The following is a 24,997-nucleotide window of genomic DNA, read 5'->3' as shown; positions in this document are numbered from 1 at the left end:
CGGAAATATAGAATAGAATCTAGTTGCCTGCTTTCGACACAAGTCATGAAGAAAAAATTGAAGGCAATAGAAAAGCATCAAATTAAAGACAGACGTATAATGTATTGGTCATTCCACCAGAATAGGCGAATAGACATTAGTCAGTAGAAAAGCATAATGTAATTACCCAAATCCAGGTTCTACATATAAATCATCAAGAGCAGAACAAAAGCACAATGAGTTATTGTGTTTTCAATTGTATGAAAATTCCATATCCAACTTGCTATGAACCTTACATAAGGTTCACAAAGAATATTTGGCAACAAGGGAAACTATGGAAACCAACAAAACACCTAGGAAACAACACATGTTGATCATCCAACATCATGTAGTAATAACACATTGATCATCCAACACCATGTAGTAATGATCAATACTTCAACCTAGATCATTTTTTCTTCCTTAATCACAATTGCTAGTACTTAGATTCTAAAAACCAGTCTATGTACTCAAACTATTGATAAATACAGCAAATTAAATTAATCACCATGTAATTATTAGATATTAAATGATATATTCTGTACAATATTTACAGTAATTACCCAATTGAACAAGGAAGCAATAGCCAATCACGACCCAACAAAGAATTGATTTGTTGATCAGCTCAGAACTTCACCGATTCAGCAAACCGGAGCCAATCTGGCGGGAACTTTTTCCCTATCAGAATCCACAATCGACCCATCCGTAACAATCTGAACAATCCTCTTGAACGCGAAATGCAAGCAATTCGATAGCATAATCCACGACAGCACCTGATACACGAAATCAAAAGCAGGGTCCGGCAACGACGGTTCTTCCCAGTTATTCCCACCTCCAAATCTGTTGTAATTCCACCCTCTTCCACCGCCGCCTCCGCCGCTGAAAGGACCATCTCCACCACCGTCACCGAATAAAAACCCGTCGTTCCCTTTGTCGTCGTCGCCCGATAGCCTCCGTTTGGTTCGTTGTTTCCGCCGGAGAAGCGTCCGGCGAGATACTCTACACCTGTTGGGTTTGACAGGCGGCGGAGCCACGGCGTCGTAAGTCTGAATCATGGCGCGGATCTGGTCGGCGCAGGAATCGGCGAGGGGGGAATTGGAGGCACGGAGGACGCTGAGGCTTTTGGAGGCGGTTACTACGACGGTGTCAGCGACCATCATCATCGTGATCATGGTGAAATTTTCACGCAATTGGAACTGCAAAACCTAGTTTCTGTTTCTGAATCGGAGAAGAAAAATCAAAATCGAAATCGAAATAGGGGAACGCGGAGGAAACTGCAATGTTTACGCTAACGTGTCAGTTTGACCACGATACCATCTCATGTCGTTTGGTTTCTTGTCCACGTCGTTTTGGCAAAACGTGAATGACTTTGCTGGGCTGGGCTTATAGATCATTTGAGATATGATATGGTTAATTTGGGGGCGAGCCCAACCCACTAATAATGACTAGCAAGTAACAACCTAGATCTTTTCAGAGCTTTAATATATTTCCATAAAATTTTATCTTACATCTTATTCCCACTAATTTTTTTCTTTTTGTCTATCTCATTTTCCTATAACAATACATATCATATCTAATGCTAAAGTAAAAAATCAACATCTAATTGGGTGTTTTGAGTACCTATTTTAAATTTTTTTATATGTCTATTTCAAATCACACATAGATGAGATAACACATGTTTAAGTTATGAATCAGATGCACTGGGTTGTTATGTTCCATTGCACTCTATTTTAAAGGTGCTCTTAATGTGCTATGTCTTTCACAGTTTTCTTATACACTATGTAAAAGAAAACCGAAGAAGAGACAACACACAAGTGGCTCCATTAACACAGAGAACCATAGAATATAAGAGCATAGCGGATCTTAGTTTGAACTAGAACACGAGTTTCAAGCCTGCGTGATCGAAAATAGATCTTAAAAAAATTGAATTCGGGTGTAAACTCTGTGTTTTTACACCATGTTTGTGTGACTCAAAGCACTTTATTAAATGTTTATTTTAGAGCTTAGTCTTAGATTTTCTTGGATGATGTAATATGAGAAGAAACTCCCTTTATATAGACGAATGAGAAGGAAGGGTGGAGAAGCCTTGACAATGTGGGACTAAAAAGTATTGAGCAATGATTGATTTTAATGTAAAATTTTAATTTTTCTTATCACCTTTGACGTGTTTATTTATTTATTATCAGAACATTACAAGAACTGCAAATGGAAACATTATCTTTCAATTGCCACAAACTTCATACAAAACAAGCAATTACAATTTTAGATATAAATCATCTCTTACCCTTATATCAAAATGTTTGAGCAACATCTTTTTTTTATTTGAACTTCTAAGCAAAAAATGACTTAATAAGCATTTAAGAGAGTTGTGGGCATTTGCTCTAACTTTTCAACAAAATGAAAATCACCTCAATATCATTTCTATAAAATACACCTATCTATTCTTTCATGCCCATACCTTTTGTCAAAACAAAACGAACATCCAGGTCTATAAAATGGAATCAAAGTCTGATCGAGCTGATGACAAAAAACGCCAACCAATCTCCATGTTCCCTGATCTCAACGGCGTCTTCTCCTCCCTCCTCCAAACAGATGGAGAAGATGCCGGTTACATCTCCATATGCGGCTACGGTTCTCTCCTCTCCGGTAACTAATCTCTTTCTCTTTCACATCCATGTGCTGAAATATTGCTTCCATTATTATTATTATTAATACTAATTTCACTCCTTTGTGACAGAGAGAAGTGCCAGAGCCACATTCCCCAACCTTACTAACTTCAGAATCGCCAGATTAACCGGCTTCCGCCGCCTCTTCTCCGCCGTTGGAGCCTTTTTCTTCACTCAAGGCATCGCAAACCTCAAAACAGAGGTAACTAACTACCTCTATTTCCTTCTTCTTAATTAATTTTTTCCTTCATGTTTACTTTTCTATTAAAAATTGGCGACTAGCACTGCATTCTGTTTGTTGTTAATTGAATTTTTCTTATTATATGTAATTTGACTGAAATAAAGAAGCTTTCAGTTTTAGATGTGATGTCATATTTGGTTGCTTATTTACAGGAAATTGCTGGCCTCTCAGCTGAGCCTTGTGAAGGTGAAGTTATTGTAGTCACGGTTTTTGATATTAAAAAAACAGAGGTATTGACTTTTTTGTTTATTTTTCTTCACAACTTTCAATTATTTGACTGGTGAGGGTAAGGGGCAATTTTATAAGAAAAATGTTTGATAGCCACTCAAATAATTTTGAGGAAAAAAAGAGAAAAATGATAAATACAATATCATGATTCAAAAGAAAAATACACAAAGGTGCGTATTTCTGGGAATATATTTTAACTTTTCAATTGTTTTTTTCTCCTCTCTTTCAATGGAGTGATCAGATTCCAGCATTTATCAAAAGGGAGCGCGAATATCGGTTTGTAGCTGTGAGTTGATAGTTTTTAGAGTAAAATACACTTACCCCCCTCAAGGTTTGCTAGAAAAACACTTCACCCCATTCTTATTCAAAATATACACTCCACCCCACTCATTTTATCAAGTTAACCTCATTCAAAAAGATGCTAACGGAATATTCCATTCAAATCAAAATTATTTAATGTAAACTTATTTTTCTTTTTTTTTCTGGTTATTTTTTTTTTCAGAAAAAAATGTCACTTTCTAATATTTGACCAAACAAATATTCTCAATACTTACATACTGTTGGAGCTGGTATATAAAATAATCATTTTATAAAATAATTCAAGAATAAATATGTATGAAATAGTTTTAAATTAAAACTTATGGTAAAAGTACGTTAAACTTCCACTCCATAAAAGAATATAAAGTTATATTATTATTTTAATTAATTAATTAATTTGGATAATATGATCGTGTTGGTTATAACATGTTAAATGTTAAAGTATATATTACTTTTAGTAATTGAAAATGAGGGATGTTATTGATATATGATAAGAGAATTTTATTAAATAATATCCATACATTACTCAATGAATTCATAAGAAACATTTTTTTTATAAATCTAGGAAAAAGAAATTTAATTAGTATTTATTTGGTGAAATTTTAATTAGTATGAAATTAATTTCGAAATATTTTTATATAATTCACTATTTATAAAAATCTTTATAAACTGGGTATTACTAGTAATTGTGATGTTATATTCTTTTTTGTTGAAACTAACGTTTTTTTTTTAAATGGAACTGACGTTAAACGATTTTTATTTGAAAGTGAGGTTTTTTTTTGAAAAAAATAAAATAAAAAATAACCAGAAAAAAAAGAAATGGAAAAATAAGTTTGCATTAAATAATTTTGATTTGAATGGAATATTCCGTTAGCATCTTTTGGATGGAGTTAACATGATAAAATGAGTGGGGTGGAGTGTATATTTTGAATAAGAATGGGGTGGAGTGTTTTTCTAGCAAACCTTGAGGGGGGTAAGTGTATTTTACTCTAGTTTTTAATTTTTGTTTATCAATTCCAATCCTACAACTGTTTCAAGAGTTCCAAGGATAATTTGATATTTATTTATTGTTGTCTCATATAGGTTGTCCCTGAATCACTAGATGGGAAGCCCTTTACCAATCCAGCAGTATGTTAAATTCAAATGATTCATTTAATTTGTATCAATCTTCCTACTCTTAACTTTAGTAGTACTAAGCTTATTTTGTTTTTGCAAGCTATGGTGTAATAATTGTTTGCTTGTATTGCGGTGTCATCGATGCAGGTCCTTTGTACTTCTTACACCGATGAAGAATTCTTTAAATTCAGATGCATTGGTAATGTTACAAATTACGAGTTGTTTCAAAATTATTAAGTTAACCAGAAAAAAATCAAGGTGTGTTAGGCGTATGATTTTACTAGGAATTAGGAGTAAATTGAAAAAGATTTTGAAGGAAACATATTATGATAATGGGAAAATGATTTGTATAAGTGAGTTTATCAATGTGAGAAGGATATTAAAACAGTTTTAAAAAATTGTTATATATAATAACCTCTGCCTTATTGTATTTTGCAGAGGGCAGGGAAATATATTTTGAACAATATGGAGAGTATGAGATCCATAAGATTTGGCGTGATGATGTTTTACCGTGCCGTGTTTATCTTCGTCATTGGTAGGTACTCAATTATTTTCACAATTTATAAATGCCTAGTACTTTCATATTTCTAAGATTTCTTATTCACAATTATTTTAGTATTCTTTATGAATTTTAAAATACCATACATTTCAATGACAAATGCACTAAATATTGTAAAGTGGAAATTTTTATTTTAGTCCTTTATACATGCATCTTTTATTAATTTACCTATATTAAGTTCTCAAATTTAAAAATACCAAATTTTTAAATTCCCAACAAGACAACAGACAAAAGACACATTTCAGTAAGCAGTTTTCAGAAAACCTAAGAGTGTGAGTTGCTCTACTTAGGCTTTTGTTAAGTGTTCTCATCCTTGTAGTGTTTTTAGGCATATCAATCTCATATTGTGGCACATTTCTCTTATCTATCCATTTTCTTATTCAATTTAGCACCAAATCATTGTGGCTAAGAGAAGGGTCATGTTTGATGGTCATCAACTCAGCTGAGAGCACATATGGTCTACTAGAGGAGCTTGAAAAACCATTCAGCCAAGAAGTAAAAACATTACAAACAAGACCACAAAAACCAATCAGTTGCTTGCGCAAATCAAAGTTGTCATTAGTGTTGAGCTTAACTGCAAAACCACTAAGGCAAGACCAAAGACGTTTGTTGGAGTAGGAAGAGACAGAGGTGAAAGATGGATTCGGGGACTCATTAAACTTCTTAATTGACGTCATGGTTTACTGTAGGATATAATCCACAATCCACAAAGAATCCTTAAAAACGACACTATTGCCCCAACGCCCGAGCCACCATAAAATAATGGCAAACCTGCACTATGGTATTCGATAAGAAATCCAGCCAAAGTTCGAAGAAAGCTGGTTCTGACGACACATCAAATCTTGTCCAAATTTCTCGCGCATGAATGCAATCACACAAGCAGTGTGTAGCAAATTCTGCAATGTTTGAGCGGTGAAGACAATTATCCAAAAGCATCAATAGGTCATGTGATAGGGGAAAAAAAAAACAATTGGTGAAAATGAGATAAAAATAAATTGGGTGAATGAAGACAAAAAAATCATTTATTAGAGACTTGTAACATGTTTGGAAACATGGTTTCCCACTTCAAACAAGAATTGATTATCATATAAGTATAAAATCATTAAAATGAGAAACAACTCCTTGGAGCTTCTGCCTTGAAAAACCGATTCTAATGTATGTAGTGAAAATCCTAACACACTATCACACTATCTCATCAGCTCATAAACCACTGAATCAAACTTCCAAAGACTTCAATGAGTTGCGATGCGTGGCGTATCTCGAAGACTGCAACAAATTTCAGTTCTGAGAGACTCATTCTACTACACAGACCTGTTGCACCTTTGCAAAACCACCGACTCCATCAAGAAAGCACACGCCCAGGTTGTCGTCGGAGGCCACGAACAAGACCCTTTCATCGTCGCTAAGCTAGTCGACAAGTACACGCTACACAGTGATTCCGGCCTCGAATACGCACGGAAGGTGTTTGACAAATTGTCTGCAAGAGATGTTTTCTGTTGGAACGTGGTCATCAAGGGATACGCCAATGTGGGTCCTTTTGCAGAAGCTTTGAATGTTTATGATGAGATGCGTTGCGCTGGCACGACCCCGAACCGCTACACTTACCCTTTTGTTCTCAAGGCTTGTGGCGCCGAGCGAGCGTCGCAAAAGGGTCATGCGATTCACGGGCATGCTGTGAAGTGTGGGTTGGACTTGGATTTGTTTGTTGGCAATGCCCTTGTGTCGTTTTATGCTAAGTGTCAAGAGGTTGAAGCTTCGAGAAAAGTGTTCAATGAAATGCCTCAAAGAGATATTGTTAGTTGGAATTCGATGATTTCGGGATATACCACGAATGGATATGTGGATGATGCTGTTCTGCTGTTTTATGATATGTTCAGGCATGATGATATAGGTGCCCCTGATAACGCCACCCTTGTAACCGTTCTTCCTGCATTTGCTCAGAAAGCAGATATTCATGCAGGGTACTGGATTCATTGTTATATTGTCAAGACAGGGATGAAACTTGATCCGGCTTTAGGTAGTGGTCTTATATCACTATACGCAAATTGTGGCTATATAAGCATGGCAAGAGCCATCTTTGACCGGATATCTGATAGAACTATCTTTGTGTGGAATGCAATAATTAGGTGCTATGGGATGCATGGCCATGCGCAGGAGGCGCTGAGTATGTTCCAGCAATTGGTTGATGCTGGCTTGCGTCCTGATGGCGTTGTGTTTTTGTGTTTGTTATCAGCTTGCAGTCATGCTGGTATGCTTGCTCAGGGCTGGGACCTTTTTCAGACCATGGAAACTTATGGAGTAGCAAAAAGTGAGGCGCATTATGCTTGTATTGTGGACCTTTTGGGGAGAGCTGGGGATCTGAAGAAAGCAGTGGAGTTTATTCAATCCATGCCTATTCAACCCGGGAAAAATGTTTATGGTGCCTTGTTGGGGGCTTGTAGAATACACAAAAACATAGAACTTGCTGAATTCACCGCAGAGAAGTTGTTTGTTTTGGACCCTAACAATGCCGGTCGTTACGTGATTCTAGCACAGATGTATGAAGATGCAGGTCAGTGGCAGGATGCTGCCAGGGTGAGGAAAGCAATCAGGGAGAATGATATCAAGAAGCCAATTGGGTATAGCTCTGTAGAGCTGGAATCTGGTCATAGAAAATTTGGAGCAAATGATGAGAGTCATCCATATTCAGCACAGATTTTCGAGACCTTGCAAAGCTTAGATAGGATAATGGGGAAAGAAGCTCAAACTCTAAACTTCTTATAGGAAATGGTGGAGAAAGTGGTAAACCATCACCACCAATGGCTAAACTACCATATAGCCCTGTACTTGCACATTTATGTGATTCTTTTTCCAACCTGATGTACTGGAATAAGTTATAGTTTTACCATTTCTTTTACAGGGAGATAATTTAGGTAATATCAACTCTAAACATGAATCAACCATATGTATGTCACATTATCTTTGCTTTTTGTGATTTTGTATTGTTCATTATAAAGTATTGATCGTTAATCATTTCTTTGTGATAATTTTTTGTCGAACTCTTTTATAGAAATTTATCTAATCAATAATATGAAGCTACCTACGAACTTTGACTTGAATAATTTTTCATGTTGGAAATAGTAGCTTATATCTGCAGTCTCTCATTTGGTAGTCACAACATAAAAATGAGAAGCCAATGTTGTGGCAGATACCTTAGTGGTGCAAGGTTTAGAGAAGCCATTCCTTTGAAGAAGCCAATGATATGGACATGATCAATTCATTTGAGACCTCAACATTATCAAGAAGTAGGAAGTTTAAACTTGAAAGAGTTATCTGAGTAGAAACAAAACAAATCATGCCAAAGCACGGTTCAGGAGCACATTTCAGTGAAGATAAGTTAAACGTTTTCAGCACCAACTTAATAGTCAATAACACCTCACTAATTAGCTTCAACATGTTAGAATCCCATCATATAGAAGCATTCATCTTCTACGAAGAATACTGTCAATGTCATGATAGGAATGCAGGCGTGGAGTTTTCTTTAGTGTGAATAGAGAAAAAGCAGAGCAGAGGGTTAAATACAATCATGTAACAAAGTCATTGGCAGCATTAAGTAAATTATACAAGGTCCCACATCGCACAAGTCAAGAAAGGTTTCACTGAGGTTTCCTGCTTCTCGTGGCATCTTCAGCTTCTTGTTTTATTTATCATCAGTGAAAAACTGTGGAAAGGAAGAGAGAGTTGAGATGGAAAAGATTAAGGGGAAAGGATTGTGAGATAAACAGAGTAGGAGTAGGAAAATAAAAAATGTTGAAGGTGGATATGATTTTTGTGTGTTTTGGTCCCACATAGGAGAGTTTTCAAAAATAAGGAATGGAGAGTGGAGTAAATTTCTGGGTATGTGTGGATTATAAATCCCACATCGGGAAGTAAGGAAATAGTTTTGCCCATCCTTCCCCATAAAAGGAGGTATGGTTCCGCATTAAGGTTATGTTTGGTTGGAGTGACGGAATTGGGGAAGAAAAGAAAACACAAAACTGAGGAATGAATTTAGATTAAGGTGTTATCCTAATTCATTTTAAATTTTGTTTCAAAGAGTATTATGATAGTTTGCTTGGAAAATAGCCGGAGGTTTGCACATATTTCTAGGCTATGTTCCCCTGTAAACTCTACCCAAAGTTTAACTTCCACAAAAATCCTGGGCTAATAATTTTGTGATGGCCAGAGCATTACTACACAGTTCAGAGAAGTAACTGTTGCGCTTAGTAAGAGAAGGATTGGAATAATCCTTATTGCCATCATAAATGAACACCTCCTTGAAGCCATCCTCACATGTTTCTGCATCTGACATAGCAGCAGACACCAATGTATCTACCTTGTCATAATCTCCTTCTGCAAGTGCTTCTGCTGAGTCCTGCAAATTCTCTCTGGCTTCTTTGTATTCCTCTATGCAATCACTTAAGCAACGAGACATGTAACTGTTGTTGTTGGTGACATTATCAGTAGAAGATTTCAGCTCACACACATATGACAATGTCTTTGCAGCATAATTTGAGCTCAGATTTTTGAGATCTGAACTTTTGCTACTAGGAACTGATCTTAAGGAAGATACACACACTTTGAAATGAAGAGTGTGCTTGCAAGAATGGACTCTGTCATTTATTTGATTACATTGCCAAATTTAAATGTGTTTTAATAATAGAAATAGTAAGTTTCAAAAGAAATAAGTTAAGTTGGGACCTCAACATCACAAGAAGTAGTAACAAAATTCAACATGCCGAAGTACGATTCAGGGGCAGATTCCAGTAAAGATAACTTGAACGTTTTCAGCACCAATTCAAAAGTAAATAACACCTCATTAATTTGCTTCCACATGGTAGAATCAAATCATAAAGAAGCATTCATCTTCTATGAAGAATACTGTCATTGTCATGATAGGAATGCAGGTTGGAGTCTTCTTTGGAGTGAATAGAGAAAAAGGCAGAGGAGAGTGGAACTACACGGGCTTTCAAACTAATCTAAACACAATCATGTAACAAAGTCACCACACCAGCATATACAATGTCCCACATCGCGCAAGTAAAGAAAGGTTTCACTGAAAGACATCTTCTGAAGCTTGTTTATTAGTAATCATCAGAGTCGTGCAGACTGAGCATGGAACCTACAACCTCATATTTTGAGTGAAAAGTCATGGACTGTGTGGAAAGGAAGAGAGAATTGAGAAGGAAAAGAAAAGGGAAAGTGATTGTGAGATGGATAGAGTAGAAGTATTGAAGGTGGGTTTTGCTATCCATCACAGTTTCTTATGTACGAGTCCCACATAGGAGAGTTTACAAAAATAAGTAATGGGAAGTGGTTATAAATAGAGTAAGATAGGCATTTATAAATTTAACCTGTCCTGTCAGGGGTGAAAGGCGACACGTCAATGATCGTATAGAGACGGCGGGTCGTGCCAACACCTGTTATTATGAACACACTTTACAGACGAGTGAGACCCGCCCTACTTTGGTTTGGGGCTCGCCCGTCAATTTTTGGAAGCTTCTCCTCCCAGGAGAGGCTATATCAATTTTTTCCAAATTTTTCTTTGGCTTAATCGCACTTTTTTCCAAATTTTTCTTTGACTTAATTGCACTTTTGGTCTCCACAAAAGCAATATGTGCAATTGGCTTTGGCTTAATCACACTTTTGGTCTCCACGAAAGCAATATGTTCAATTGGCGTCCCTAAACTTCAAAAATTTGGTCCCCTTACTATTTTCCGTTAGACAAAAAAATTATTAAAAAGATAAATAAGAACCCAGAAAATTCATCTTCTTCATTTTCTCTACCATTAAACCACAAAACCCAGAAAAATTAAAAACCTAAGGATCCATAACCTTCCATCTTTCTTCATCTTCCAAATTCATCATCTCCAAGCTTCAGCAAGAACACCATAACACTCAAAATCCATATCCATAGCTGAAAACCCCATTCATCAGAAAATACCCACCACACCAAAACCCATATCCACGGTTCTTCACAGGGCGCCACCACCCGCAATTTGATATATGAAAGTCATAGATCGGAAGAGTGGGTTATGGGTCTCGCAGATCCGATGATGGTGAGGAAGTCACAGATCTGAGCATGGAAGGGGGAAGGTTCTGGAAACTGTGGCGTAGATACATGACAGGCTCTGGAAACTGGAAGAGAAGGGTTTTGAGTTGGGTACGACTCATAATCGTCTTTGAATATCCAATTTGCTTTTATCAAGATTAAATTAGGTTGCGCTTTGTTGAAACTGGTTTTGGATTAATCCTTTGATGCTGCGGGATTATAATATGAGGTGGGAGCAGGTTCAGTCCTATTCTTACTTGCTGGAAGCTCTGTACTATTGGGAAAAGTGGCTTAGATTGTAGTTCATATCCATAATACTATCTTCCATTCTTTTCGTTTGAAATGTACCCTGTTTGGAACTTGTTGTATTTATTGGGTGGGTACCCTATGTACCAAATTAATAAATTTTCTTTAAAAAAATTGGGTTTCTGGTTTGGGGATTTTTTTGGGGGTAATGATATATACACACCTCTTTTTTTATACACTTCATTTCCATATATTTTTATTTCTATCTCTCTCCTCTTATCATCTATCACATCTTATACTTTCTCACTCTTACTTTTTCTTTTCTTCCTATCTCTCTCTTCCTCCACCTCATTCCACCTCAAAATGAGGTGTGAATAAATAATTATTGTTTTTTGGGTGGTTGTTTGCTCAGTATATTGTTTATGAAAATGAGAAGATATGATAGAAGAATGATGAAGATTTTGAAGGTAGAGAAAGAAGGTGAAGAAATATGGAAAAAAAATTGAGATTTTTTTTTTTGAATTTGAAGAACTTGAATTTTATAGAGATGAGGTATATGGTGTTCTTAGTGAAGCTTGGAGATGATAAAATTGGGAAGATGAAAAAAGATGGAAGGTTGTTGAGTTTTTTTTTTGAAGAATATGATGAAGATAGGATGTATGAAGAAGATGAAGAAGTGGATGAATTTTTCTGGAAAATCCAGAAAACGTTAATTTTTGGATGGAAAAGTGAGGAGGGACCAAAAGTGTTAACGGAGGTTAACGTCGGGGAGGCAAAATGAGATTTTTAAAGTTTAGGAATGCCGATGGCATATAATCCTTTCGTGGGGGACCAAAAGTGCAATAAAGCCTTTTTCTTTCGACCTTGTGGGCTGTTTTTTAAAGAAGTTGAACTTTTGGGCTTCACGGCCCAAATCACTAAGAAGTAGTATATACTACCAAAATGACTAGAGGAAGAACAAAAATGATGGTTGATAGAGTAAATTATAAACGGGTAAAAATTAATGTAGGAAGACAATATGTGTAAACAAAGGTAAGAAATGTAAGTACAAATTTGATTATCATGATTTTAATGTGTGTTGATTTTAGGGAGAGTTTCTGCTAGCTATAAATCTATAATGATTAAAAGGTTTGCTAACAACAAACATCCGTCTCATTTTAACGCTTTCACTTAAGATCATGGTATGATTCCTACCTCTTACTCCTAATTAGCTTGGAGAATTGGTATTCTTTGAGTATCGGTTGGTTTTATGTTGTAACAATTATTCCTATTATTAAAGTTTAATCTCATTTCCAACATGTCAAACCCTAGATTTTGACTAAATATTTTGAAATATGTTCCCTTATAAACCTAAGTTTTTTGGGTACATTATTAGAAAGATAAATTGCACCATCTAGATACTAATGAACTTATGTTCCCTTATAAACTTGAACTATTATTCAGGGACTAATGAACTTAAGTTTGATTATTAGTTCAAAAATTCATTTCAAATGCAAAATGACTTGTTGTCGATTGTCTTATATACACATTTATCTAATGAGATTAAAAAATTCATATATAATTAGAGAATTATTAAATATTAAATATCAATATTCGCACACGCCCCATTAATAACGAAGTAGATAAAGAATTCATTTATTAAATGCAAAATATACGTTGAGTAATTATATCTATCACGGGTTTTTATCCATAAATATCCGCATGAAATGTGAAAATATTTTTTAAATCTTGTCATCTTTTTAAGTAAATCTTGTGATTTGAGCAAGAAATCTTTTTTTGTGTAACATTGTTTACAATAAATCTTTTTTAAGGTGTTTAAAATAAATCAATAATAATGCACCGCCTTGACAAAAAAAAAAAAAAAAAAAAACGTATCGTGGATAAAACGACATCGCCCCTCTGTTCCCTATAAAACCCTAATTTGATCTTCCAATTCGAGCGAGCAAGAGACATTGTACTGTGAGAGAATCATCTGAGAAAGAGCAATGAGGCCAATGGACTTGTTCGGTGAGATGGAGGAGCAGGTGTCATCGACGATGGCGATGGACGTTGACGACGTCGACCCTCTGGAGATCTTCGCCGAGGGCGTTATCTCCGCCGATCACAAACTCGCCGATGCCGATTTCTTCAACTCCTTCCAAGACGATTTCGATGACGCTGATATCAACTAGTCACGTTCAACTTCCCCCCTTTCCGGGTTTAGGGTATCGCTCTTCTGTGATTTTCGGATTATGAATGAATGAATAAACAAAAAAGATTGTGTACCTTTGAATATTAATATGATGGTGATACCTCTTTTTAATCTTGATTAGTGGTTTATTAATGCAATTTAATTTCAGTCTTGTTTACATTTATCTATCTTGTTTGGTGCTATTAACTCTGTTATAGTTACTTATTATTTGAGCTGATGCACTGAGGGCATGTCAAAATCCTTGTTCTTGCTGTGTTTTTCAAGTCATTGATAATTGCTGTCTAGTCAAATTGTTCCTGCTGTGTTTTTTAAGGGCTCACCATTATTCCGCGATTGATTTTCGCCATTAACAACACTGATTTTAAGTTTCTGTTTAGTCAAATTGATACTAGAAAGGGTGAATTTTGTTAGCAGGGTCACAACTTGGAAAATTCATTCTTTTGTAGAGTAGAGTATAGTGGAAAGATTTCTGCCTATGAAAACTTTCAGGAATTAAAATAACATCTTCCATGACTAAATTGTACTATATTTACTGCATCTAATTCCTAACACAGGTTTTCTCCCAAATGTGTAAAAAGATTGTTATAGAGGTATACATCTTTGGAACCTGAATAAAACGTATTTAGTAAACTGCAACCAGTCACAGTCCCGCACATATACTATTGATGGGTGATTTGCACTATTGATGGGTTTACAACCAAGTTATGTAATGTTTGTTTGGGAAGATCTAGTAATAGACTACATGAATCTTGTCTAGATGTTTCAAGAAAGCATTATAATTTCTAACCTATTGAAGGTCAGGCCACAATTACCTTATTACCTTGTTCCTTGTAGAATTCCATGTCAAATATAGGTTAGTTTTGGATGTGAGTGTGACTTTAGAGGATAAAATTAGTCATCATAACCATTAGTAGTGATTAACTAGTTGGAAAAGTCAATAAAGTGACTCAATCTTTGATAAAGAAGACTTATTTTACTTTAAAGGAGTCAGACCCATTGCAAAAAGAAACTAATTTAGTGTATCACCCAACTATTTGGATTTTTACGGTTCCGTTTTGGTTCGAGTCATCCTCTTTAAACAAAAAAGGGCTAACCTTGAACAATTTAGTGTATAACCGAACAAATTTGATAATATTCTCACATGTCGTAAGTGTCGTGAGAAAAAAAAATTATATTTCCTTTATGAAGTGTAAATAATGAGATTGCATACGCGGACATTTCATCTAAACCACAACCAAGTTTATTTTATTAAGTGGGATAGAAGATATGGTTTTTTTCCCCTCTCTACCTCTAACAATTAGACTATCATTTATTTAAAACCTCTACATGTAAACAAAGATAGCTGATTCTTTCAACATTAGTGAATATAACGCAGAGTCTAATTAAGAGAAGCAAGGAAATTTAAAGTATGTTTATTTACAACAAAAGTAGCACTCTCAATTGTGACTCTAAACGCTCGAGATCAGAAAAGAATTAGACACGTTGCATTTCTAAGCCAGGTTGATAGAAGAAGAGCCACCTGAATCTTTGAGAACACGCTACGGTGGTTGGTAGTTCATGCGTTTATCACTCACAGAGGCTCTGATATGCGGTGGTTGCGATGTTGAATGTATTTTCTTATCATAGTATATATCTATTTATCGAAGACTTCTTAAGCTACTTCTAAACAAACCAAAGCAAATAACTTGTGTTGTCAGGAGTGAAAGGTAACAAGTTCATGCATTTGTCACCGGCTCTGATCTCAGGGGAAGGCAACGATATGGCAACAATGGTTATTGCATAGCATACACACCATGGTAGAGAGATTTTCATCCACAACCTTTGATAATTTATTCTTTTCATCAAAACAAATGATGAGACAATGTCAGTGAATCTTAGATGAACCACTTTGTACTGTTTATTATAAAGTATTGATCGTTAATCATTTCTTTGTGATAATCTTTTGTCGAACTCTTTTATAGAAATTTATCTAATCAATAATATGACGCTACAATTGTGTTGAAGGGCACAAAGCTAACTACGAACTTTAACTTGAATAATTTTTCATGTTTGAAATAGTAGCTTAATTAATTATCTGTAGTCTCTCATTTGGTAGTAACAACATAAAAATGAGAAGCCAATGTTGTGGCAGATACCTTAGTGGTGCAAGGTTTAGAGAAGCCAATGATATGGACATGATCAATTCATTTGAGTCCTCAACATTATCAAGAAGTAGGAAGTTTAAACTTGAAAGAGTTATCTGAGTAGAAACAAAAATAATCATGCCAAAGCACAGTTCAGGGGCACATTTCAGTGAAGATAACTTAAACGTTTTCAGCTCCAACTTAAAAGTAAATAACTATAAAGAATACTGTCAATGTCATGATAGGAATGCAGGTGTGGAGTTTTCTTTAGTGTGAATAGAGAAAAGGCAGAGCAGAGGGTTAAACACAGTCATGTAACAAAGTCATTGGCAGGCGGCAGCATTAAGTAAATTATACAAGGTCCCACATCGCCAAGTCAAGAAAGGTTTCATTCACTGAGGTTTCCTGCATCTCGTCACATCTTCAGCTTCTTGTTTTATTTATTGTTAGAAGTCCCACATTGGCTAGAGATAGAGCCAAGATAAGCTTTATAAGGGAAGTGCAAACCTCAACTCTTGAGCTAGCTTTTGTGGTTGAGTATAGGCCTCCCGATTTCTAATATGGTATCAGAGCTTATTCTAGATCCATTTGTTGTGGAGACCACCCATATTTGGGTCACCCGTTGTTGATCCCACGTTTCAGTCTGTTCAATCCTGGAGCCAAGATAAGCTTTATAAGGGTAGTGCAAACCTCAACTCTTGAGCTAGCTTTTGTGGTTGAGTATAGGCCTCCCGATTTCTAATATTTATCATCAGTCTGACAGAGCATGGAACCTACAACCTCAAAGTTTCAGTGAAAAACTGTGGAGAGGAAGAGAGAATTGAGAAGGAAAAGAAAAAGGGCAAGGGATTGTGAGATAGAAAGAGTAGGAGTAGAAAAATAAAAAATGTTGAAGTTGAAGGTGGATATGATTTTTGTGTGTTTCAGAGTCCCACATAGGAGAGTTTTCAAAATTAAGGAATGGGAAGTGGAGTAAATTTCTGCGTATGTGTGGATTCTAAATCCCACATGGTGAAGAAAGGAAATATAGTTTTCACCATGCTCCCCTATAAAAGGAGGTATGGTTCTCATGGAAGTTGTGTAACTCAGATTCAGATTTTGTTTCAAGTTGTATCTAAAATTTTGAGTAATATTTTAACTAGATTTCAGAATACTTAAAATTTTGTGTCTAACGCTATGCTATCTTTATTATCTTGTAGTCGAGTGCCTTAATTTAAAAAATTATTTGTGAACTCACAAAAATTAAACATTTTTTTTGTTGTAAAACTAGAAGAAAACTATAGGATGAGTTTCTCGTTTGAGAAAACTGAGGAATTTGGGATTTTTTTCTTTTTGTTACCGTGAAAATTTTCTAAATAGTAAAATTTAGCCTAAAGAAAAAAATGTGTCAAAAATGAATTGTTTTTTATTTTCCTCTTTGAACAAAAAGCTTACTTCACAAGCTTGGTGAGTGAATAATTAACCAAGAAAAATTAAACAAAATAAAAAACTATTAATCTTTGGAAAATATTTGCATCCCACCATGGCACCATGCCAGTCACTTGTGTTTGCAAAGTTATATACGCAGATAATACTGCATTGCTGCCATTCTTCTCGCTGCCAAAACATACAGAAAGTTCCATAAATGAAGCAGAAACCCTCACAAGTTTTAGCAAATGACGCTTAACAAACAATTTGAAACTTGAACTAGAAGAAATGTGTAATTTTGATCTTACATTCTGAATTAAGTAAATAACAAAGAAGTGCTGGAAATTAGTAAAAACAAAGAATGAACTATTTACAAGAAATGTACATTGCATAATAACATCATTAAAATAAGAGCAAACACCTATTCTAGTCCCAATAAGATACAAGTGACGTTAATTCGATCCTCTGAAGTCTGAACAACTTTACATCAACTTGGATTTCTAAAGAAAGTTTGACATTAATTTAGTTAATCAATCAAATGCTCCATAAACGTTCTTATATTCCATAACGAAAATACTGACGACATTTTTTAATAATCAAGGGACTCAAAAAATCTGTATTTGAACATAATTCAAACATAACAAACGTGTGTGAATGTGTTTGTTCTTATGGATAAAGAGTGATTGTCTCAGAGAAATAGGTACCGACACTCATAGAAAATCATATTGAAAACACACATAAGTTAAATTATAACCAAGTATATATCTACTAATCTACCTTGCTTATGTCAAATTGTAGAATATTTGAACAAAAGCAAGTATATGACTGTATAAATCAATAATGTGATACATGCAGTCAATCCAATGATGAACTATATTAAAACTACCAGTACATGAAGTTTTTTTCTAGTGTTATATTGGTTTTGATCCACAGTGGCATCAACAAATCCTAAAGCTCAGATGAAAAATAAATGGAGTAAAATTTGTAAATTATTTTGAAAATCAATTATAGTATAAGTAGGAAAAACAATTTGATATATTGATCTGATTGGGTTAGGAGACAAAGGAGAAAGCAATCGAGAAAATATAATCTTAACTGCACCAGGACTTTTATTTTGAAGAAAAAATGGCTCAGTATAAACCCAAGAAGCATTGTGGCTTATCACAGCAGAGCCCTCCTCGCCGGCGGCCCTCACTCATCACAGCAGCCTCCTCATCCTCCTCCTCCTTTGCTGCAATCAACGGCGGCCTCAATCATTACACCGTTCTTGGCGTCGCCCACACTGCCACAGCTGTCAAGATCAAACGTGCTTATGGCCTCCTCGCCCGCAAGATCCTGCAATTCGTGTTGGCTGCAATCTGTATTTTTTGCTGTATATTTACTGGTTTGGAGATGCTAAATCCATGTTGCTTACGGCTGGTGACTCTAATTTGAAGGTTGTAATGAGTAGTAGGGAGGGTGGCATGCAATGAATGATAGTGTTCTTGTGCATTGTGGCTTAGCTTATGGCCTATGCAAGTGCTTCAAGCCTTCAACACATTCTTTGCTCTTTTTGGAGGAGAGATTCAATCAAGCTTGGTCCCTTCTTGTGCTTCAGATCCTGCAATTCGTGTTGGCTGCAATCTGTATTTTCTTGCTTTAGTTTTCTTTTCGGCTTTGGCCTGATTTTTAGAGGTAACTTTGTAGTCCTTTGTCTTGTTTTTGTTGTTTCTATTTATGCTGTTGTATTTGTTGTACTATGCTGTGCGTGGCCTCTTTCGGGCTGCTCCTTTTCCTACTCGTTTTCCTACTTGAGAAGGTTGTTCTCATGATTATCCATCTTTTAATAATATTTCTTCTTTAGAAAAAAAAAAATAAACCCAAGAAGCATCCACCTATACCAGGGCCACGTATCTCTTTAATTATTTATATTTGTAAGTATTGTTTTTAAAAAAGTTTTGGTACATACCCAATGCATAACCGTACCTGGTATGTGCCATGCTTTAGAGGGGAAAACTAATCTTTTTTGAAAGGCCAAAGAAGATTTTATTAAACATAGCACAAGTAGTGCTAAACTTTGCAGTAGCAAGCTAGTGCCACAAGACAAAAGAAACAAAAAATTGAGATGCCTCTAACTTAGATTAAGCCACAACCTGTAATATCATTCCTAACTTTCATCCCAGCCACCCTTCTACAACTTATCTCGAGCCCACACACAGTACCCCATTCAAACAACGAATACAACAAAAGCGTATCCCACTAAATGAGGTCGGCTATATGGATTATACTACGTCAGTGAGCTCGATCAAAAACAATCTCAAGATTAACTCTTGCCATAAATAATTTATAGCTAAATTATTTAGTGTTAGTCAGTCAGTCATACCAGTTTTGTTAGTCATATGCAGTTAAAGTTTTCTCTCCATTTTCTCTTGTATATAAGCAATTAATATACTCAACTTAATCAGAATGAGAATTATCGTTCTCTGTCATCGATCCTTTCTTCTGTGAGATCAATATACATTGTAAGATTAAAAAAATATGGAAATATCAAGTAAGGATATTTTGGTAAAAAAGTTTACAGTTTGGAACAAGCACTACAACTTGATTGATTGGTTAAGAATGTTTACAACAAGTACCAGGAAATAAATATCTCTGCGAACAATTCGCCAGCTATCTTTAACTTTCTGCAAAATCAGGAGCAGATCTGTTAATTGTTTACAAATGCAAACAGAGAAAAAAATGACTACTTTTAGCAAATATATGACAACTGAGACTACAAAATGACTCTCAATGAAAGATTATAAAGTGTTCGAGATGATTTTTCACATGCTCAATTGATTGGTGCTTTAAGTCTTGGGAGTACTATTTATCACTTGATTATTTGCTGTAAGCGTTAGATTGTTTGTCTAGTTTAAAGATAATTCAGAATTTAAAAATTTGAAGAGGCTTTTTGGAAATGCCTGTATGATGAGCCATCCAAAAAAATCAAGGGGGAAAACCCAAGGCGACAGCAATTTAATTAGCAAAATCCCGAAGAAATGAATGACTACCAGTTGTACATAAATCCTTTTGGAGCTTTTGCCCTTACAATTGCTAGTTCTCATGAAGCCTCCTCACAAAAAGAGAGTTTATATTTGGCACTCATATAAGAACTACAGCGGAACAAGGTCATGCTTCATATTTAAGAGATTAAGGTTAAGCTACACGACCTTGGTTCATTTGTGTACTTTAACAGTTGATATGAAAATGAGCGGTCCTCTTATCACAGCTGTTGAAAAGTGTCTGTAACTTAAAGTTAGTATCTCCTATTTAGGGGCTGCATATTTTCTGTTAATAAGTCAGATTTGATTTGTATTATGTCCCTTGCTTCCTAGTTTCCTGATCTTAGAGATTGTGAATCATGTATATATATTAAATTGTGTGAACAACTAGAGCAAAGTTCCCAATCACCAAACTCAGGTATGTCCAAAAAAGAAAAAGAGAATGTTTGTATACCAGCATACCAGAATATTTGGAAAGTATCCCATTTACCAAGCTCTCCTTTCGTAATGTAGAAGATGGATTTTCTCCATACAACTGTCTTCTTGCTTGAGCTTTAAGGAAAAAATCATCATCATCTCAAAACCTTAGCCACCATTGTATGCAGCTGCCTTCATGTGTGAATTTGACCGACCAATATTTGACCAGGCTTGAGGCATCAAAGGTGTCTACTTTTGTTCCCCATCAGAGCTGGGTTTATGAAGGCTGCCAACAAGTGCGGCGAAAACTCTATCATCAGGTATTAGGCCCATTGTCATCATCTCATCATAAAATTTAAATGCTTCATCAGATCTCCCCTCCTTGGATAAACCTGAAATAATCGCCGTATATGTCGCAACATTTCCAGTTATGCCCTTTAACAACATTTCATCGAAAACTTTCAATGCCTCATCTACCCTGCCAACAATACATTCCCCTAGTATTAGTGATGTGTATGTATATACATCTGGCTGTAATCCCGTCGCTACCATTTCAGATTTTAACATACGAGCTTGCTTAACTTTTTCGTTCTTGCTATATGCATCTATTAGAGTATTATATGTAATAATATTAGGCACATCTCCCCTCTTCTCCATGTCCCTAAAGAACCTCTCAGCTTCTGCAAGGTTTCCTTCTTTACAACATATCTCAATAAATATAGTGAAAGACACAACATTTGGAGCCAAACCCTTCTCTATCATTGTATTCAATGTCCTCTTGGCTTCCTCATACCTATGCAAATCACAGAGCCCACTAGCAAGAATGTTGTATGTAAATACATCCGCTTCAAATCCTTTCCTTTCCATGATATCTTGCAGTCTCAAAGCTTCATCTATCATTCCTCTTTTGCAATAACCGTCCATCATGGTGTTAAATATTACTAAATTTAGGTCAACTCCATTAATTTGCATCTCTTTTAACAAGACTTCCGCAGCCTCCATTTGACCTGCTTTGCACATCCCACAAATCAAGGCCCCATAAGTATGAGCATTAGGAACTATGTCTCTCTGAGTCATCTCATCAAATAAAGCAGAAGCCCTTTTAATATTTCCTAACCTACAATTCCAACTTATCATTGATGTATAGACGTAAACATCCATTTCTATATTTCTCTCATGCATTTCCACAAATATCTTCTCAGCTTTCCCGATATCACCTAAACTCGCATACCATTGTATCAAAATACTATATGTAGCCAAACTAGGAACAATTTGCTCCTTCTCCATCAGTCTTCGTATCTCATCAACTCCACGTTGATCCTTTCTTGCAACATATGCATTTAACAATGTATTGTAAGTAAACACGGTTGGTTTCACAACGCCTTTACCCGCCATCTCATCCATCAACTCCTTAGCTTTCCCAATCTCTCCTCTCTTACACAACCCATCAATCACAAGTGTCAAAGACTGAACCCTGATTTCAATGCTACCCGACTCGACCATCTGGCGGAAAAACCTAAGACACAAGTCTACCTCCCCACATTTCTTCAAAGCAAGCAAAAGCACAAAGCAAGACCTCTCCTCTATCACCAACCCCTTCCCTTCCACATAATCATAGACCCTAAAAGCCTCTTCAAACAACCTATTATCAGAACAGACCCTGAACAACATATCACACAGCTTCTCAGCAAAATGGGGCTCACATTCATCAACCAATGAAACAATACCAGAAACAGGACATTGAATCTCCCCACTAGCAACAACAGAATTCAAAATGCTCTTCATGGCGGCGAATTTTCGGGCATCAAAAAGCCTGGAAAGGAGAATCACATGGGCCTTAAGGTCAGGCTTGAGTGCAGTATGGGGATGTTGGGTTCCCAGGAAGTTGAAAAAGGCTAAACAAGAACGAGGTGGGAGATTGGGGTCTGAGAGAACACGGTGAGTAACATGGGGGGTGATGCAGGAGATCATGGAGTGCAAGGGTTTGAAATAGTTGGGACCAGTTGAATTGATGAGGCTGTGGGTTATCTTCTGGGCAAGTTCAAGTTGTTGTTGTTGGTTCTGCTTTGAAGGAAAGGACACACCATTGTTGACAATTCTCAAAAGGGTCTTCTGGGAAGTCATTGTTATACACAGAAAACCAACAAATGAATAGAAAATTAGGTGGAAGGGATTGAGATATTACAGAGAAAACCGCACCTTCTTCTGTGGCTATTGCTTGTTGAATCGATTGGAAGAACTTGTGAGGTTGAAGCTATGCATCGTGCTCTATGGAGATGAAGAATGAGAAGGGAGGTACAGTTAACATTCAGCTATAACACACTCTGCTGCTGCTGCTGCGTGATGGAACCCGAGGAAGGAGAAAGAAAGAGTCTGCTGTTGTTTTTCCCAACATGTTCATCTGTTGGGTTGTTGGGCTCGTGCCTATGTTCTTGGGCCTTTGAATATTTCATATTGGATAAAAAGGATTGAAAATATTTGTTTTCATTTGAAAACAATTATTTGACCAAAAAACAATTTGAAAACAAATGAAAGCAATGAGATGAAATGGATTGGCAGTGGTTGGTGGTGGCGGCAGCGACGAGTGACGGCGACAAAGGTTGGTGGTAGCAGCTGGTTGTGGTGGTGACGGAAGAAGCGAAAATGAAGGAAACCTAATAGAGAGTAGTGAAGTAAAATGAATTCAGTTAATATTCTTTTTTTTGTGTGTATAGAAATTTAGGCCGATGAAATTGTGCACCAGTCCAAGACATAGAAAATTATTGAGCTCAAAGAGGACTACAAAAAAACTTACATTTACCTCGCCTAAGGAGAGTGGCGAGAATTAACTCAAAAATTGTAGAAAATAAATAGTTGCCATTCCATCCAAATTCAATAGTTACCCTTGTCTTATTTACCTACGAAGGTGAACTTCTATAAGATGAGTTTGTTTGCAAAGTAATCTCATTTTCAACGTTGAACATTTATGAGTTAAAATACTTCGTATTTTGGTTAAAATTAATTACGAGTATAACATTACTTGCTTACTTGAGTAACTTACTAGTATTGATCTCGCATCATGCACGAATGAAATAAGAGTACTTTGTCAGCATACATCAAACATTTTCATATTTCCTCTTTCGTTTTTTTCTTTTTTAAATACGTATATCACTTATTTAAGTTTTTTTTTTCTAATCCTAGTTACATTCTAATTCCCCCTTTTTTCTAATATGTTATGTTTTGAATCAATATACCAAAACCATATAAATCTTTTAGATTATATACAAAAACATAAAATAAAAAAAAATTGAGTTAATTTTCAAATCAATGCTTTAGAACTATTTGATATCATATTAAACGTAAGAGATTACATTCAAATTTTGGTTTATTTTGTAATATAAAAAATAATCATAGTCATTAAAAAAAAACTTTTGTAGCATATATATTAATGGCAGAAAAGTCACAATTGATTTTTTTTTAATACATCGGAAAGATAAATTGCACCCGCCAAGAATCGATCCCTGGACCTCCCCCTACCCAACCCATATGTCTCCTAGCTCCTACCACTTGAGTTATCCTACGGAGACAATTGAATGTTATTAACTCTTCTAATGTCATTAAAAACTACTAAATGCCAAATTAATACAGTAATTATTTTCAAAAAAAAATCACAGTTGACATTTATTAATTATTCTAATGTCATTAATAACTATTAAATGCAATATTAATGCATTAATTATTTTCAAAAATATGAAATTATTTAATATTTAAATTAATAAAAATCAGAAAATATAAATATGACATCATCTAGCTACTAATTATAGTATGAGAGAGAAAACATATGAAGAAAGACATAGAATGAAAGGATGATACTTGTCGGAGTTACCACTTTTTAGTTTCAGAAATAGTATCTAGTATATGATTTAATCTTTATAATAATCCTTCAACATAGTAATGAAGAATATTTAGCATATTTTTTAGGCTTCATTACATTTTTTATTTTTCCCTTATAAATTCACGAGTTTTTAATAATTTCAATTGCTCCGATAAATCATGTACTTTAAAGTTGAACATACTTGTTTAAATGTTTCTTTTACAATCAGATGTTAGCTTCTTTTCGTTGATTGGGGCGGGCTTAGCAGCGAAGACAACAAAACTAACAACTGCAGACCTCTAAAATAGATAGTCAATGCATTGTCCGACACAAAAACAACATAACAAAAACTAGGAAGCGACTCAAACACCTGAAGCCATGATTAAGCCCTAAACCATGCTTAGCCAATGCATCTGCCACTGAATTGGTCTCGTGATAAACATGTCCCCAAACCACTTGCTGGAACTCCTGCAGAATACTCTTGATTTGACTAACGAGGGAGGCACAAGGGTGAACACCTCACA

The 24,997-nt window shown here is 35.6% G+C and overlaps 5 protein-coding genes across 9 annotated transcripts; 2 read left to right on the top strand and 3 right to left on the bottom strand.

The window, feature by feature from the left end:
• Positions 1 to 513: 513 nt before the first annotated feature.
• On the bottom strand, positions 514 to 1,330 carry LOC130715456 (uncharacterized). Its single transcript, XM_057565554.1, has one exon. The coding sequence runs from the start codon at positions 1,188 to 1,190 to the stop codon at positions 660 to 662; it is 531 nt and encodes a 176-aa protein (XP_057421537.1). The 5' UTR covers positions 1,191 to 1,330; the 3' UTR covers positions 514 to 659.
• Positions 1,331 to 2,314: 984 nt separating this feature from the next.
• On the top strand, positions 2,315 to 13,764 carry LOC130710216 (pentatricopeptide repeat-containing protein At3g24000, mitochondrial-like). 4 transcript variants are annotated; one of them, XM_057559410.1, is made up of 8 exons: positions 2,315 to 2,664; positions 2,756 to 2,886; positions 3,078 to 3,155; positions 3,395 to 3,439; positions 4,555 to 4,599; positions 4,735 to 4,786; positions 5,026 to 5,122; positions 5,536 to 6,141. In XM_057559410.1, the coding sequence occupies exons 1-8, from the start codon at positions 2,514 to 2,516 to the stop codon at positions 5,762 to 5,764; spliced, it is 828 nt and encodes a 275-aa protein (XP_057415393.1). In that variant the 5' UTR covers positions 2,315 to 2,513; the 3' UTR covers positions 5,765 to 6,141. The 4 variants fall into 4 exon arrangements, with proteins under 4 accessions (XP_057415393.1, XP_057415394.1, XP_057415395.1 ...); XM_057559411.1 differs by lacking the exon at positions 5,536 to 6,141 and adding an exon at positions 8,267 to 13,764 and having other exon boundaries at positions 2,321 to 2,664; XM_057559412.1 differs by lacking the exon at positions 5,536 to 6,141 and adding an exon at positions 6,346 to 6,488 and having other exon boundaries at positions 2,323 to 2,664.
• Positions 9,306 to 10,000, bottom strand: LOC130713299 (putative invertase inhibitor). The gene is made up of 2 exons (XM_057563076.1): positions 9,912 to 10,000; positions 9,306 to 9,777 (listed from the first exon to the last, which is right to left on the bottom strand). The coding sequence occupies exons 1-2, from the start codon at positions 9,998 to 10,000 to the stop codon at positions 9,306 to 9,308; spliced, it is 561 nt and encodes a 186-aa protein (XP_057419059.1).
• LOC130710217 (small acidic protein 1) lies at positions 13,382 to 13,764 on the top strand. The gene has a single exon (XM_057559413.1). It carries the CDS (start codon positions 13,448 to 13,450, stop codon positions 13,631 to 13,633), a length of 186 nt encoding a protein of 61 aa, XP_057415396.1. The 5' UTR covers positions 13,382 to 13,447; the 3' UTR covers positions 13,634 to 13,764.
• Positions 13,765 to 19,596: 5,832 nt separating this feature from the next.
• LOC130715288 (pentatricopeptide repeat-containing protein At2g32630) lies at positions 19,597 to 23,018 on the bottom strand. Of its 2 annotated transcripts, none has more exons than XM_057565364.1 (2): positions 20,658 to 23,018; positions 19,597 to 19,846 (listed from the first exon to the last, which is right to left on the bottom strand). In XM_057565364.1, the coding sequence occupies exon 1, from the start codon at positions 22,742 to 22,744 to the stop codon at positions 20,870 to 20,872; it is 1,875 nt and encodes a 624-aa protein (XP_057421347.1). In that variant the 5' UTR covers positions 22,745 to 23,018; the 3' UTR covers positions 19,597 to 19,846; positions 20,658 to 20,869. The 2 variants fall into 2 exon arrangements, with proteins under 2 accessions (XP_057421347.1, XP_057421346.1); XM_057565363.1 differs by having other exon boundaries at positions 20,666 to 23,018.
• Between the last annotated feature and the right edge of the window lie 1,979 nt (positions 23,019 to 24,997).

This window comes from Lotus japonicus, chromosome 4 (assembly GCF_012489685.1).
Source record: "Lotus japonicus ecotype B-129 chromosome 4, LjGifu_v1.2".
Classification (NCBI taxonomy): domain Eukaryota; kingdom Viridiplantae; phylum Streptophyta; class Magnoliopsida; order Fabales; family Fabaceae; genus Lotus; species Lotus japonicus.
This window is presented reverse-complemented; position numbering and strand designations above follow the sequence as displayed.